This window comes from Phocoena sinus, chromosome 15, assembly GCF_008692025.1.
Source record: "Phocoena sinus isolate mPhoSin1 chromosome 15, mPhoSin1.pri, whole genome shotgun sequence".
In the NCBI taxonomy this organism is placed as follows: Eukaryota; Metazoa; Chordata; class Mammalia; order Artiodactyla; family Phocoenidae; genus Phocoena; species Phocoena sinus.
Window position 1 is genome coordinate 23,976,569 of NC_045777.1, and position 16,011 is coordinate 23,992,579.

Sequence of the window (16,011 nt, forward strand, 5' to 3'; positions counted from 1 at the left end):
TCTGTATGCACTGGGAAACCAAAAAAATTTGTGTGATTCACTTTACTGAGATATCAATATTTGCTTTATTGCGGTGGTCTGGAACTGAACCCATAATATCTCTGAGGTGTTCCTGTCTATGTTGAGTTGAGCCACGTGAAATTGTCAATATTCAGTGTTTTTTTTTTTACTTAAAACAATGGAATCTAATACAAATGTGGGCATGGAGGGAAATATTAAAAAATACAGAGCCAACTTTGTACACCCATGTTCAAGCAGTATTATTCACAATAGCCAAAAGGTGGAAACAATCCAAGTGACTATCAGTGGGTGAATGGATAAACAATGTGGTATATACACACAATGGAATATTATTCAACCTTAAAAAGGAGGGAAATCCTGTCACATGCTTCAACACGAGTGAACCTGTATGTTAGGTGAAATATGCCAGTCACAAAAAAGACAAAGACTGTATGATTCCACTTACATGAGGTACCCAGAGTAGTCAAATTCACACTCAGAAAGTACAGTGGTGGCTGTCAGGGGGTGAGGAGGGTACTCAGCCTTTCATAGGTACAGAGTTTCAGTTGGGAAAGATGAAAAAGTTCTGGAGATGGATGGTGGTGACGGTTGCACAGCAATATGAGTGTACTTAATACCACTGAACTGCACAGTTAAAAATGGTTAAGATGGTAAACTTTATGTTAATTAAAAATAATTTTTTAAAAGATCCAAAAATATGTACTGTCAGGTAGACATATACACACTGAGGGATAAACACAGGAACTCAGCAACACAGAAACATGACTCCTCCCCTCCCAGGAGTGCTTCTCTGACCCAGATATGGCCCTGTTCTCCCCCTAAACAAATCCAGAGATAAGGCCCTGCCACCTCGGCTACCCCCGTGGCTTGTTACCCTCCCACAGTCTGGCTCCCCCTGCCCCTCATGCAGCCTCCCCACGCCCAGGGAAGGGCCTCCTTAGAGTACCCGGGGCTCTGATCTCTGCCCCTGCCCCTCCTGGGCCCCTCTAGGATCCTCAAAGACAAAGTCCCATTCGTCTTTAGTCCCAGGGCCCAGCTTGATGCAGGGAGCCCCTAAATCCCCTCGCCAGCACCAGCCCCGCTGTGCATGCATTGGGCCCCAAGTGAAGCTTTGTGGGCATAGAGGAACCTGTGTCTGATCTGGACATGATCACAGATCAGTTAAAGCAAGTGCAGCCAGTACTAAACGGGGTCGTTGAGACATGGCATTAGGTCTTCTGCTGTCCCGGCCACCCTCATGGGACCTCGTCCCTCCACAGAAAGGTGGGGCTGGCACCCTTGTGACCACTTCTGCCCGGCCTGCCTTCCCAGCTAGCTGCCATCTGCTGAGCCCCCTTCTCCAGCGCAAAGCCTCACCCTGCTCCTGAGGACTCCGGGACTAAGGCCCTTGATGGAGGCAGAGAACAGAAACTGGCCTGCTGTTTGCCTCCGGACCACGCAGTGTGTCCCCCGATCCTCTCAACCAACTTTCTCACTAACCATTTAATACTCAGCCCCCGAGGAGGGGAGAAAGGCTGGGGTCTGGCGCCACCAGGTCAAGAGCTTCCCCAGAGCTGAGGGTGGTGGAAACGCAGACATCGGGAACAGAATTTTTCAGGGGTGGGACAGCATTTTTCACTGGGACTCCGGAAGGGCAGTGTTTGGAGGAAACTTGCTGGGAGCCTGGTGGGGATGCAGCAGGTGACGCTGGGGTGGCGGAGGGAGTGTGTGCTGAGTAAGGACCTTCCCTTTCCCCGGGTGGCGGGCGGGCGAGTCCCAACAGCAGGCGGACATGTGAGGCTGACCCAACAGGTTCCCGAGGCCGGGGGCAACAGGGTGGAGCGTGGCTCTGACAAAGGGCAGGCGGGCGGGAGACAGTTTCTGCTGGTATCTTCTTCCTGCTGCAGCCGGCCCGGGGTGCAGGCCATGGAGCTTGCTGGAGGGTGAGGGTAGCCGGTGGGCAGGCGTGTTCGGAGGCGCTGGGAGCTCAGGGCATGGCGGGGCCCCTGCCGTGCCGGGTGGAGGAGCTGAAGCGGCAGCGGTGGCGGGAGAGCTCACCGCGGGTGCTCCAGCACAGCGAGGCAGCCCGGCTGGCGGCCGATGCCCTCCTGGAGCGGGGTGAGGCTGCCTACCTGCGGGTCCTCTCCGAGGAGCAGGAGCTGCCCTTCCTGAGCCCTCTGGATGTGGACTACATGACCAGCCATGCGCGCGGGGGCTCTGAGCTAGGCGAGGCTGTGGGGCCAGGGGCTGCCGGGCCTGACCCCCTCAGCCTGCTCTCCGAAGTCACCTCCGGCACTTACTTCCCCCTGGCCTCCGACATAGACCCCCCGGACCTGGACTTGGGCTGGCCCGAGGTGCCACGGGCCACGGGCTTCAGGCCCACGCAGGCTGTGATCCACTTACAGCGGAACAAAGCCAAGAGCATCAAGGACCTTCTGCATTTCCTCTTCAGCCAGGCCCGCACGGTAAGGGCCTCGTCTCTTCAGACATTCATTTCACAGATGTGGAAACTGAGGCCCAGGGAGAGGAAGTGTGGCCACACAGCAGCTTGGGGGCAGCATTGGGACGAGAACCTCTGCCCCCTATCAGATCACAAGCTCCTAGAGTGTGGGCGTGTTTTATTTACCTTGGTAACCTCTTGGCACTCGAGGACATTATGAACAAGCTTAGAACAGGGGATGGGTCTCAGGGACTCCACAAACACCCTGAAAACGCGTGCAAAGTGGTGTTCATTGCAGAGGGGGATCCTCTCTCTTTTGGGGGAGAGGGCCTATGGCCTTCATCAGATTCTCAAAAAGGTCTGTGATCCCCAAACTAAGAACCCCAACCTTGGTGAGCATCTGAGCCACCCCCTTGAGTTACAGAGGAGGAAACTGAGGCCAGAAAGGGACTGGGACTTACTCATGAGGTCCAGTCAGTTGGTGAAATGGAACCCGGGGCTCAGGGAGAGGGAAAGGGCTCTAGACTCAGGCCCCGGGCCCCAGGCACAGCCCTGCCTCCTGACAAATGGTCCCAACTGAACCTCGCTTTGTGCACTGTATCTCCACTGGCCTGAAGCAGGGGAAGGGGTGCTGGTGCCTGGGCCTCAGCATGGCCTTGAGGGCTGGGCTTTTAGCTCTGCACCCAAAGGAAAGAGGAGCGGAAGCTGCTGGGCTCAAGGATGGGGAGCAGGGCTCAGGAGAAAGGGAAGCGGCAGAGCAAGTGGGGTGTTTGTACCTGGGAAGCCTTCAGCTACAGACTAGCACAGCCTCACTCCTGGAGCCCTGGCCTCTGACTCAGGAGGCAGGGAGATGGATCAGATGACCCTAGGCAGAGTTTGGGGTGGCTTAGACTCAGTGCTCTTGCTAGGGGAGCAGCCCTGAGGGTACCTGCTGCAGATGTTAGGAGCCAGGATGCTGGCATCCTGCTGGTACCTCCAGAGCCTCCCTGGCAAGTCTACCTACGTCCCAGGCAGGGGAAGGCCAGACCTGACTGGCACAGGGAATGGGGTTATTAGTGAGATGGCTGCTGTCATCACCACTGCCCTTTGATTTTTCTTGCTTGTCCTGTTCCCCTCACCTGTGGCCAGGCCTGTGCCATGGACTAGGGCATCCCTCAGTGCTTTGGTTCCTCATCCTCCCGTCTAGACCCTCCACCTCTGGGTCAGGAGCCAAGCTTCCACTCTGGGCTGTCACTGACTCTCAGAGTGATCTTGGGAAGTGCTTCCTCCCCCTGTGGCCCAATGGCTTTGTTTGTTAAGGAGGCAGCAGGAGAGGAACATTTATTGAGCTTCTGTTGTGTGTTGAGTATTTTCACATTAAATTCCCCATAACTCTTGAGAGGTAGCTATCACTATCTCCATTTAGCAGATGAGGAAGTTGAGGCTCCCAGGGGTGAAGGAATTCGCCTAAGGTCATAGCACTAGGAAGTAGCAGAGTGCAGGTTCGAACCCAGCTCTGTCTGGCTCCAGAGCTGGAGTGCTTTGCTCCGCACCTCCTGCCTCTCAGCCTGGACTGGGAGAGGAGGTTCTCACGGCAGATATTGCAAGCCCCACCTCTCCACCGAGCAGAAAACTTGGTCCCAGTTGTAAGAGGTCACAGCAGATCTCTGCAGCTTCTCAGCGAAACAGGTGGGTCTAGCAAAGGGCACTGAAGACCCCAGTAATTAGCCTGCAGCTCTGATCCATGAGAAGGGAGCCTCAGACAGACAGCCAGAGCTACAGCTTGAGCAAGTGGGGGGAGTGTGAGGTGCTATCCTGGGAAGTGGGGTCTGGGTTTTGCTTCTGACTCTTTCCCCCTCTGGGCCTCAGTCTTGCCATCTGTAGAGTAGACCTTTAGACTGGTACAGCTGATCCACAGACCTCTTTGAGAATCAGATGACAGATAAACAAACCGTCCTTAGAAAAATGCACACAAAAACTTTCAAACAGCCTTCTGGGCTTCAAGACAGTGAAACCCCCCAGCTTCCATGTCAGGAACCCCCAGGCTGGGTCACCACTAAAAGCCCTCCCAGTTCAGGTGTTCTCATGGGCTCTGGCCTCCTGCTTTTCAGTCCAGTGCTGTTTCCGGGGATCTAGCCTCTACCCCTGGCCTCGGCAGTGCCCCGGGCAGGGCTGAGCTTCCCCCCCACCCCCCGCCGCCCCCGCCAGGTGGTGGCTGTGGTAATGGACATCTTCACCGACATGGAGCTTCTGTGTGACCTCGTGGAGGCCTCGGGCTGGCGTGGTGTCCCCGTCTACCTGCTTCTGGCCGAGGAACACCTGAGGCACTTCCTGGAGATGTGCTACAAGATGGACCTCAATAGAGGGCACCTACGGGTCAGCAAGGGACGGGGGCAGGAACTGGGGTGTGGAGTCAGGGAGGGCAGGAGAGTCAGTCGGGTGGTTCGTGAGCATCGGGGGTCAATGGGAGTGGGAGGCCGGGCTCTCCTATAGCTATTTTGGGTCAGAGATCCCAGGAGATTTAGACATGGCTTGAGCCCTGTCCTCTAAAGGTGATTCCCAACCTCCCTCCCTTCTTGGCCCAGAACATGCGTGTGCGGAGCACGTGTGGGGACACATACTGCAGCAAGGCAGGCCGCCGCTTCACGGGGCAGGCCCTGGAGAAGTTCGCCATCATTGACGGTGAGCAGGTGGTGGCAGGCAGCTACAGGTGAGCAAGTGGATGGCGGGGAGGGTGCCTGGGGCTGAGCCACCGGTTTGCGAGGGTGCCTGGGACCTGGCAGCTTTGAACTTTCCTTTCTTCATCCATCCTTTCCACCATGAACCGAGCAGCCGCCATGTGGCAGGCATGGTGCAGGGCCCAGGGGCCAGTGTGGGGAGCAAGACAGCCCTGGGCTGGGCCCTGGAGGAGCTCACTCTGTGGAAGGACTACTTTAATGCCCTTGGCATAGAAAATAACTCTTGCACCTCGGAATTGGAGGGACTTCAGGGAACCTGGCCCTTGGTCCATTTTACAGATGGGGAAGTTGAGGCTGAGATGCGAAACCACGTGCCGAAGTCCACTAAGCTGAGCTAGGGCTAGAACAGACTCCGGAGTCAGAGCTCTGCCTCCTCACTTGGGCCCTAGGGGTGCTGGTGGTTTTATCTTGCTCCCCTGTTTGTGACTCCTGCCTGGCCCCAAGGTCCTGCACTTTGCCTCCTGACCCTGACCCTCTGCCCCCAGCTTCACCTGGCTTTGCAGCCAGGCGCACACGAGCATGGTGCTGCAGCTGAGGGGCCGCATCGTGGAAGACTTTGACCAGGAGTTCTGCTGTCTTTATGCCGAGTCCCGGCCCGTGGAGGGCTTCTGCGGAGGTGAAGATCCCCTGTCTCCCAGGGCACCGTGCCCTCCCCCAGTGGCCCGGTCCTTCAGGCCCGGCATCCCCAGCACCACATCCTTGTCGTGCTCCAGCACCAGCCTCAGCAGCATCAAGTGCTCACCTCGCATGGGTCACTCCTCCTACCCAGCTCTGCCAAGAGGCGGCGGCTGCAGTGACATGGCTATGGGATCCTCCTCCCCGGGCCCTGCCCACTGTGAGGCCGATGGCCAGCCCTCCCTGCAATGCCAGCTCTCAGACCCTAACCACGGCCCCCTGCTTGGGCCCTACAGGGCCAACCCGAGCAAGCTGGGGGCGTCCCCCTGGTCCCAGTCCTCCCCTGCCCTCAACCCCAATAGCACCAGCCCTGTGACCCTGGCAGGGGGGTCACCTCTGTTTGCTCGCCCTCACCCCCTCCTCTCCTTTCCCCGGGGTGTCTCAGCTCCGTCCGGGCTCCCAGAGAATGGGGTCACAGGAAGCCAGGAGCCTAGCCCCCCACGAGGCCGCTGGGTACCCGGCACAGCCCTGGAGGCAGTGGAGGAGAATAAGGTGTCTCTGAGTCAGAGCCATGGCCAGCTGGATCTCCTCGTCCCCTTCCCCAGGGCACGAGAAGCAGGGGGCCCTGATTCTGGGGTGACCCCCATCTCAGGCTCCCTTTGGCCTAGTGAGCAGGCCCCAGAGGACAGGAGGTTGGCCTCAAATCAGAGATACAACCAGCTGGATCTCCTGCCCCAGGCCCAGGATGCCAGGGGTCCCCCTGAGTCAGGCTCCCCCAGGCCTGGCAATCGAACCCCAGAGGACAAGAGGCTGTCCCCAAACCACAGCCATGGCCAACTGGACCTCCAGGTACAGTCCCCCAAGGCTGGGGGCTCCAGAGTGCCCCCTGAAGCCAACTCCTTGGCCAGGCCTGGCAAGCAGGGTAAAGATGAACAACGGCAGACCCTGGGACACAGCCAGCTGGACCTCATCATGAAGTTTGGCCCATTCTGGGGTGAGGGGCCTGGGTCCAATGATCTCCCCAGACCGAGCCCTGGCAGAAAGCCTGGAGTGGACTCTGGGGATGAGAAGCGGCTGACTCTGGGCCACAGCCAGCTGGACCTCATCACCAAGTATCATCAGTTACAGGGCACCAGGCAGGGACCTGAGCCTGGCCTCCCCAGGGGCCCCACAGGTGGCCAGCGCAATGGCAGTAGCAATGGCCTGTCTGGGGATGAGAAACGGCTGACCCTGGGCCACAGCAAACTGGACCTCATTATTCAGTACAACAAGTCCAAGTGCAAGCTGCTCCGAAGCCGCTTTCAGTTGTAGTCCTGCTCCCAGAAAGGACATGTCCGTCCTCCATCCACTGTGACTCTAGATTGGCTCAGGTCCCAGACTCTGGGGTGGGAGCTCGAGCACGGCCCTTATGGGGAGGAGAGGGAGTCTAGAGGCCCAGGTTAGACATTCCTTGGGCTTGGGATTCTTGCTCACACACGTACATGCACACACATGGGGAAATGGAACCCACAGTTACTGGGTACCTGCCGTTTGTCACTGTGCTGAGCCCTTCTCACCAGTTACTTCTCATCCTTCATCCTCACAATACCCTACGAGATAGAGCTCTAGTAGGTGTACAGTTCTAGGATCATAGATATTATCTTCCCTATAATATAAATTTAGAAGCTGGGACCCAGCGAGTTTGATGACTTGCTTGGAATCAGGTCCGAGTAAGTGACAGGGGCTCAAATCTGTGTCTCTGACTCTTAATTTCTTAAGATCGTGTTTTTGCACAGACAGGACACAAAATATCAACAGTTCCCATGTCCCCATGCACACAAAATCCACATAATAACAGAGATGCTCCAAATGCCTGCACAATATACACTGCACACTGACAGGTTTCACACCCACAAACTACACCCACAGATGCAGTCCATGCGATAAACCAAAACACTCAGGATTCTAGTTACAGGTACTCAATAAATGTCATTTGGGTAAATGAATGGTTACATTCGGTGCACACCGTAGACCCCTTAGGATCTACAGACCATAAATATGCACATAACCACACACACACACACACACACACACACACACACACACACACACAGAGGCATGCATGCACCAACCAGTATCTTTTTGTACCTAAGCTGTGTACCCAGTCCTGTGCTGGACATGCCATAGGGTTGAGAAATGAATCAGATTCAGTCCCTAGGAGACAAGGATTCAATGCATAAACGACTGGTGTATCTAATTAAAGGCTAACCAGTGACAGAAGGTGGTAGAGAATGAAGGCCAACAAGTGGTGGTGATGATGGAGTGGTGAGAAAAGTTTCTTAGAGGAGGCAGCCTTTGAGCCAAGCCTTGAAGGGTGGAAAGGACTTGGATAGATGGAGGCGAGGGTTAGAGGAATTCCTGGTAGAGGGAACCAGCTGAAGAGAGACCATGGAGAGGACTGAATGAGTGGGTCTGAGATGAATCTGGGAGGATGGAGAGGACGTGGATACACACACACACATACCAGCCTCATTTTGCTGAGTATCCCTAGAAGTATAGGCTCTGTCAGATGTAGGTCCTTTTCCTGAGCTTGCGACCTGCCTGGGACAGTATACGTGATACAAATCAATAAAAGCAGACATGCTATGACCCAGCAGCAGCCTGGTGTATCCTGAAGAAGGCAGAGTTATGAAACTGCAGGTTGGGGACAGGGGAAGGGCACCATTCAGGCCAACTATGGAGAGGTCCTTGAAGGAGAGTGGAGGGTTGCAGGAGGGCTGGGGGGTGGGGAGGAAAGGGGCTCCAAGCTTCCCTCTGCCCTCGCTGAGAGTGACATTCTGCGAGACCCTGGGGCTTTTGTACAAAATGGGGGCCAAGTTCATCCGTCCACCAGAGCAGGTCTCTTGACTGCCACCATCTGCAGGCGGGGCGGGGTCGGGGTGGGGGAGGGAGGCAGAAAGTGGCTGCCCATCAGCCCCTACACCCTTGCCCACTCTGGACCCTCCCTGACACCCGGCTTCGTCCATCCTCTCCTCTCCAATACCTTCTTCAGCATGGTTTCCTTTCATCCTCTGGCCGCGCCTCCTTCTCCAGCCTCTGTCGTGGTCTTACTTCTCCCTGATGGACACCTTCTCCGTGGGTGACTTCATCCACCCCAGGCTTCAGCTCCACATCTCAGCCCTCCAGTCTCCCCTGGGCTCCAGATCCGGCCTGGGCATCTGTCCCACACCTCACTCTGTCCCTCACCTCTCCCACACCTGCTCTTCCTCCTCGGGCTTTACTTCAAGGTATAACTCCGTCTGGGACTTCCCTGACGGTCCAGTGGTTAAGACTTCTCGCTTCCAATGCAGGGGGCGTGGGTTCGATGCCTGGTGGGGGAACTAAGATATAACTCCATCATCAACCCATCTTCTGCAAGACATCCCTGGCTCCTCCATTCTTATGCCTCACATCCAACCAGCACAGGTCTGGGTCGATACTATCTCCTACAAAGCTCCTGACTGAATGAATAAATGAATGAATGCGAGCTTGCTGGAGGCGGGGCCAGGCGGGGTAGAGACAGGACCACTTGCAGCCATAGAGTGCTCCCAGAGGCTGGCGCTAGAGTGGTCGCATGCGTGGCGGCGTGCGCCGCGTTCTCTCGGAAGTCTCCCAGGGAGGAGGCGGAAACGGAAACCTACCGAGGGCCGAGGAGGTCCCTTGCGCGTGCGGAGGTTTCGTTTACGTGGTGAGCGGTTGTGGCGGGACATCGGCAGGGTTACCTCCGGGCGCCCTGGGTCGTGAGGGGTGGGGGCCGAAGGATTCGGGGCTGTCGTGTCTGGAGGGGCTAGGTGGGCGGGCCCCGAGGGCTGGGGGCCGAGAGGGGCGGGGTCGCGGCGGGGCCTGAGGCGCGGAGGCCGCGGGACCCGGACCCGGACCCAGGGTCGAAGCCGGAGCACCCTGTCCCGGGAGAGGATCCGCCGGCCCTGAGCTCCCTGTCCCGCAGCCCCTAGGCCTCATGGCGGTCCGAGCGTCGTTCGAGAACAACTGTGAGATCGGCTGCTTTGCTAAACTTACCAACACTTACTGCCTGGTGGCCATCGGAGGGTCGGAGAACTTCTACAGGTGCGGCGGGAGCCCGGGGCCCGTGGGCAGTGTGTGGGTGGGTGGCTGGGAGGGGTACTTGGGAGTCTGGGGCTCGGGCAGAGGGAGGGCTCGGGCAGAGGGAGGGTTCAGGCCCCCCAGCCCCGTGACCACCGAGTCCTTGTCCCTACAGTGTGTTCGAGGGTGAGCTTGCTGATACCATCCCTGTGGTGCACGCCTCCATCGCCGGCTGCCGCATCATCGGGCGCATGTGTGTGGGTAAGCTAGCTGGAAGTCGCCGAGGGAGGAAATGGAGCCTCCCAGCGCCTTTACTTGTACCCCTAGAAGGGACCCCGGGTGACCCAGGGATTCCTAGGCTTTCATCCATTATTTCCAGGGACTACAGAATCTCTCAGGCCTGTGCTGGACCCTAAGTGTCAGCAGATCAGGGACAACCTCTGGCAAAGGCTTCTGGATCATTGTAATCACAAATAACATAAAGGGCTTTCACTTTTACCCTTGTTTCAGTCCATGTTCACGAAGACCCTGGGAGGTCGGAATTATTGGCCTAATTTGACTGATGAGGAAGCTGAGACTCAAAGAACCCAAGTGACTCGCCCAGTTCCACACCTGGTGTGAGGGAAGATTGGATTGTCATCTCTCCCCGGCCACTGACTCTGGGCAAATTGCTTCCACTTTCTGAGCGTCTGTTTCTGCCTCTAAAAAATGACAAGCTGGGCTTCCCTGGTGGTGCAGTGGTTGAGAGTCCGCCTGCCGATGCAGGGGACACGGGTTCGTACCCCGGCCCGGGAAGATCCCACATGCCGCGGAGCGGCTGGGCCCGTGAGCCATGGCCGCTGAGCCTGTGCGTCCAGAGCCTGTGCTCCGCAACAGGAGAGGCCACAACAGTGAGAGGCCTGTGTACCGCAAAAAAAAAAAAAATAATAGTGACAAGCTAAGATTCTGGGGCGTACTGTTCAGTTACCCATTTCAATCTTCAGTTCCCTTTACCATGTACCCCTATGTCTCAGCACGGTTGACTCCGGCCATTTGTCCTTTCTCTGAGCTGGATCTGTCAGCCTTTACTGCCTCCCCTTCTTTCTAGTTTTGCTCAAATAGGAGTTTGTTCCTGTATTTTTAATCATAAGCCTGATGATCTTGGACTCGAGTATTTTCTTATTCAGGCAGAACATTCGTATCCCTAACCTTGACCTTTGGACTTGAAGCTAGTTCTTATGTAACAAGGGAGATCTTAACCTGACCTTTGGTGGGTTTTTTTTTATGATGGGAGAAACTTATAGTTGAGAAGTTCAGAGTTGTGACCTTGCAGAGTTAGGCAGAGGTTTAGTCATTGTTGTCACAAGATAATTGTGGTTCATTCATGTTGCCGTGTACTGTGTTTCGTGTAGGTGTACCACGGTGTATTCATTCATTCTCTTGATAGTGGGTATTTGGGTAGTTTTCAGTTTGGTCTGTTATGAGTATTGCTGCTGTGTTTCTTAGTGAACAAATGTATGTATTTCTATTGGATATATAATACCTAGGAGAGAAATGGCTGGGTATTCAATGTAGTAGATGATGCCACATAATTATCTGAAGTGGTTGCCCAGTTTATACTCCTATTGGTTGCTCCATATATCTTTGCCAACACTTGGTATTGACATTCTTTTAAAAAATTTAGCCATTCTGGTAGGTGTGGAGTATTACTTCAGTTTCTTAAAATACAACTAATGCCCAAGAGCGCTTCCTGTTAGTCCTGGTTCCTCCTGGCTGATGATGGCGAATTGGGCAGGATGTGTTGGGACAAACTCCTAGGCCATCTCTGGCCTGCCCAGTGGGACTCCTGGTTCCCCGGGTGTTGTATGGATCAGTGGTTTGGAGGACTGGGGTCTGGGTCTAAAGCTTTGGGGAAGCTAATTGGGCTGGATTGTATCCCCAGCCCCCAGGGCTCAGCAGGCATCTTGTGTATTCATGGTCCATCCTTGTCCCACCTTCCCTAATTTGGGTCTCCCCAGGGAACAGGCATGGTCTCCTGGTGCCCAGCAATGCCACCGACCAGGAGCTGCAACACATTCGCAACTGCCTCCCAGACTCAGTGCAGATCCGGCGGGTGGAGGAGCGGCTCTCGGCCCTGGGCAATGTCACCACCTGCAATGACTACGTGGCCTTAGTCCACCCAGACCTGGACAGGGTGAGGCGGCCCAGGAGTCACAGGATATTAGCCGAGTCAGCGGTTAGCCACCATTCTTGCCCATCAGACAGGAATTAGGGGTATCTCTTGTGGTTTCTCTTTATACCTGGGCTCCTGCAGTTCAGACATTGGTTGGAATAGTGAACAGAGGCCTTCCATGGTGTGATCAGTGTCAGAAAGAAGCTAGGGAGTGTATTAGTCCTTCAGAATCAGGGAGATTGACCCATCTGGTCTTGAAGTCAGGGCTAGGAGAGAAGATTGACAGGTGAACTCTTGCCTCTGGGTTAGAGGAAAGGAGGGTAATGTGGAGACCAGCCTCTGGCTCTTCAGGGCATGCATGGATATTAGGGGCTCCATAGCTGGTCTAGACTGCTCCAAGCTGTATTCCCTCCTTTTTCTGGGTGAAGCTTCCATATGCAGCTACATAGCAGAGGAATGAGCTTAGGGAGTCATGCCCTGGGTGGGTCTGGGTGTGGAGGCCCTGGGTTCTTTGATCTGCTTGTTCTGGGCGCTGAGCACAGTACCTTTGGCTGACAGGAAACAGAAGAAATCCTGGCTGATGTGCTAAAGGTGGAAGTCTTCAGACAGACAATAGCTGACCAGGTGCTGGTAGGAAGCTACTGTGTCTTCAGCAATCAGGGAGGGCTGGTGCATCCCAAGACTTCAATTGAAGACCAGGATGAGCTGTCCTCTCTCCTTCAGGTCCCCCTTGTGGTAAGCAGTCTTATTCTCTGAGCTCTGTCTCCTGCTGGAGCAGATCCCTTTGCCCAGTATTCGGGAATCTAGATTATTACCTGTCACAGTTTGGGTTTGGGCTGAGGGTCAGGGAGAAGGGTTTGGGGAGAGTCCTCATGACTTTGGCTGTTGTTGCCATGATCCACACTGAGCCGTCCCTTGGCAGGCGGGCACTGTGAACCGAGGCAGCGAGGTGGTCGCCGCTGGGATGGTAGTGAACGACTGGTGTGCCTTCTGTGGCCTGGACACGACCAGCACAGAGCTGTCAGTGGTGGAGAGTGTTTTCAAGCTGAATGAAGCCCAGCCTAGCACCATTGCTACCAGCATGCGGGATTCCCTCATTGACAGGTATCTGGGCCTCTCTTCTTTGGAGGGGAGGGGAGGGGAGAGGAGGGAGATGCCACCTGTAATGGGAGCCACACTGTATTCATACTGGTAGGTTGTCCTTGCGTGTGAGGCCACATCTGCACGCTGCTGAGCAAGCACAGGGCACAGTCCACAAGCATTTCCTGAGGACCTGCCCACTGCCGTCTTTGAAGACGCTGGCTCAGTATATCCCTTCTGTAGTCTGTCTTTTATTTTATCACTGACCACATTCTTTTGCAGTTTGTATTTGCCTGTGTGTCAGTGTCCCCAGCCAGTAGCCTGAGACAGGAAAGAGCTTTTTAATTGAAGGAAGGAGGGAAGGCTGCTTTTAGGAACTGAGGAGACCCAGGTGCCTAAGGGACTCGGGGGTGTGGGGAATGCATCAGAATCACCGTCATCTGGACTTTGTGGGTTTAAAACAAGAGTGGGTTCTTGGGCCCTACCCCACAAGAGTGGGTTCTTGGGCCCTAACCCTGGAAGGTTCTGGGGTGTTAGGCTCTAGAATCTCTTCCTTTGGAAGAGCAGCAGGTGCTGGATATTTAGTGCCTCCCCCCCCACCCCCATTTAGGATCCTTCTCAAGGCACGCCATACCCGGCTAGCACAGGAGTCTTTATGAGGATAGAAACCCCAAAGTAGAGCAAGTGTCCAGTAGCAGACTCCCGACTTAGCAGGGGCAGAATTTCCCTTCATTTTCCCTCCTTCATTCGTTCAATTGCTTGATGTTCATTGAACCCTATGGACAAGACCCCATGTGGGATAGTTCGGCAGCTTAGTGCTACATCCTGCCTCTGAGAGGGACTTAGATTGTAGCAGGGGAGAGAAGATGTAGTGGCCATGTTGTATAAGTTAGCGACCTTCAAAGAAGAAGTAAAAGGTGCCTTTTGTGGTTTTGGAAGCTCCTGTGATACACTTTCTGGAATCCAGGAAGGTTTTGGGGAGGACAGATCATTTTAGTCTGGGCTTCAGGGAAATGAGTAGGTAATTGAAAATGCGAAGATAGGGTAGGGAAGCACTTCAGACAGAACCAGGGATGGGGAAGTGTGGAAGGTGTGAAGGGGAAAGGTTTTATTCCCAGTGTTGAGGACTCTGAATGCCCATGTCAAGAAGTTTTGACTGTAGGTGTTTTGACCTTTGGTTTATGTTTGGATACTTGTTAACCAAAGCATTTGCCATCACCCCTCAGATACTGATTCCCTCAGTTTGGCGTGAGACCCAACCATGTGTGGTTGTTTTAATAATCTTTCCTAGGTGATTCTGATGAGGGCAGTTTGGAGACCACACTGACAAACTCTGCTGTCAGCACTGGAGAGCAGTTGAAAGGGTCTGAATAGGAAAGTGGTACCAGTGGTTTTGTTATTTGTTCAACAACTTTTTTTGGAACACCTACTATGTGCCAGACAGTAGTGATGGGGTGATGAATAGAATATACCCTTCCTCCCCTTTTGGAACATTGAACCTCATAAAGAAAACAGTACTTCCACAATTAACCATTTAATTAAAGAACAAAATGAAAAAAACTTCTTAGCAACCTAAGAACAGAAAGAAATTTCTGTAACCTGATTATTGTTACCTACTAAACTACAGCAAATGTTGTATTTAATGGTGAAACTTCAGAAACTGCCAGGCAGAACTGCCTGCAGTCAGCAGCCCTGGTCAGCATTGCAGTTAAGATAAAGACATGGGTGTTGGAAAAGAAGAGACAAAACTCATCAGCTTCCTTTGGTTTTGAACCTGTTGAGTTTGAGGTGCCCATGAGACCTCACAAGGAAGGTGTCAGGTCGGGGATTAGAAATATGTACTTCAACTTCCCCAAAGTTCTTTCATTTCTTCTACTTAAGATTGTATGAGGAAAAGCCATCCTAGGAAAACTAAGATAGAATCCAACTTTTTTAGTACTTTAAAGAGAAATAAAAACTTCAGATAACAAAAGAAAAACAAACAAGAAATATGTACTTAAGGGAATTTCCCTGGTGGTCCGGTGGTTAGGACTTGGTGCTTTCACTGCCAAGGGCCTGTGTTCAGTCCCTGTTCGGGGAGCTAAGATCCCACAAGCCGTGAGGGGCAGCCGTAAAAAAGAAATACATACTTCATGTTTATAATCGTGCACATGACTATCACCTCCAGGAAGAACGTTCTGGCCGCAGCCCTGCCACTAGAGGATTTGGGGCCTGGACGTGTCCCTTACCCTCTCTGAGCCACCTTGTTCCCTTGTCTAATGTCTGTTGGGCTTGACCTGTGAGGCTCTGATTTATGATCAATAACGATTTGAATAAGTTATTGAGTTCACCCACCCGAGTGGAGGAGTTACTTTTAGTTTGTAAGCACTGTGAGTGCTAGACTGGATTTGTGACTTGTGGGAGCAGTGGAATCTGGAAGGGCCTCTGTGTGTGGCTCTTCGGGGCTGAGCTGGAACAGAGGTCCTGGGGTAAGGGTGGAGGCAAGCACCTTGAGGATGGAGGGTGAGCTGTGCTCTGTGGAGCACCTACTGACAATGCTCCTTCTCTCTCCAGCCTCACCTGAGTCACCTTCCATACTCTTCATGGGCTCCTGGCTCTGGACTTTGGCTCCGTCTCCACGCCCCACCCAGTCTGTCCTGGATGCTGGCAGGGCCGTGGCAGAGAGCTCACCTGGACTCAGTGGCTGGACGCCCAGCCCTTCTTCACCTGTGCCCATCTCCTGAATCTATAGTTACTGCAAAAATCTGCCACATCATGCTGGCCGGCAGGTCCTATGGCTTCTGGCTGAGAGCTCTGTTGTCTGTGCCAACCCATTAAAGGGCAGCTTCTTCCGGCCATTCTGAATGTGTTATTTGGGGACCTCAGCCTGCACTCAGCCCCCCACCATTGTTCCGGGGGGAGGTGGGGTAGGATGCACACACACCCCTTAGTTCTACAGTCTCCCACTC

General features: G+C 54.2%; 2 protein-coding genes across 3 annotated transcripts; both read left to right on the plus strand.

Annotated features, from left to right (window-relative positions):
• The first annotated feature begins 1,692 nt into the window (after positions 1 to 1,692).
• FAM83C (family with sequence similarity 83 member C) lies at positions 1,693 to 7,872 on the plus strand. The gene is made up of 5 exons (XM_032606068.1): positions 1,693 to 1,701; positions 1,908 to 2,465; positions 4,628 to 4,795; positions 5,005 to 5,129; positions 5,643 to 7,872. The coding sequence occupies exons 1-5, from the start codon at positions 1,693 to 1,695 to the stop codon at positions 7,081 to 7,083; spliced, it is 2,301 nt and encodes a 766-aa protein (XP_032461959.1). The 3' UTR covers positions 7,084 to 7,872.
• Positions 7,873 to 9,337: 1,465 nt separating this feature from the next.
• EIF6 (eukaryotic translation initiation factor 6) lies at positions 9,338 to 15,911 on the plus strand. 2 transcript variants are annotated; one of them, XM_032605599.1, is made up of 7 exons: positions 9,338 to 9,478; positions 9,737 to 9,855; positions 10,007 to 10,092; positions 11,829 to 12,004; positions 12,542 to 12,718; positions 12,906 to 13,087; positions 15,617 to 15,911. In XM_032605599.1, exons 1-7 carry the CDS (start codon positions 9,365 to 9,367, stop codon positions 15,624 to 15,626), a joined length of 864 nt encoding a protein of 287 aa, XP_032461490.1. In that variant the 5' UTR covers positions 9,338 to 9,364; the 3' UTR covers positions 15,627 to 15,911. The 2 variants fall into 2 exon arrangements, with proteins under 2 accessions (XP_032461490.1, XP_032461491.1); XM_032605600.1 differs by having other exon boundaries at positions 9,445 to 9,507.
• The last annotated feature ends 100 nt before the right edge of the window (positions 15,912 to 16,011 follow it).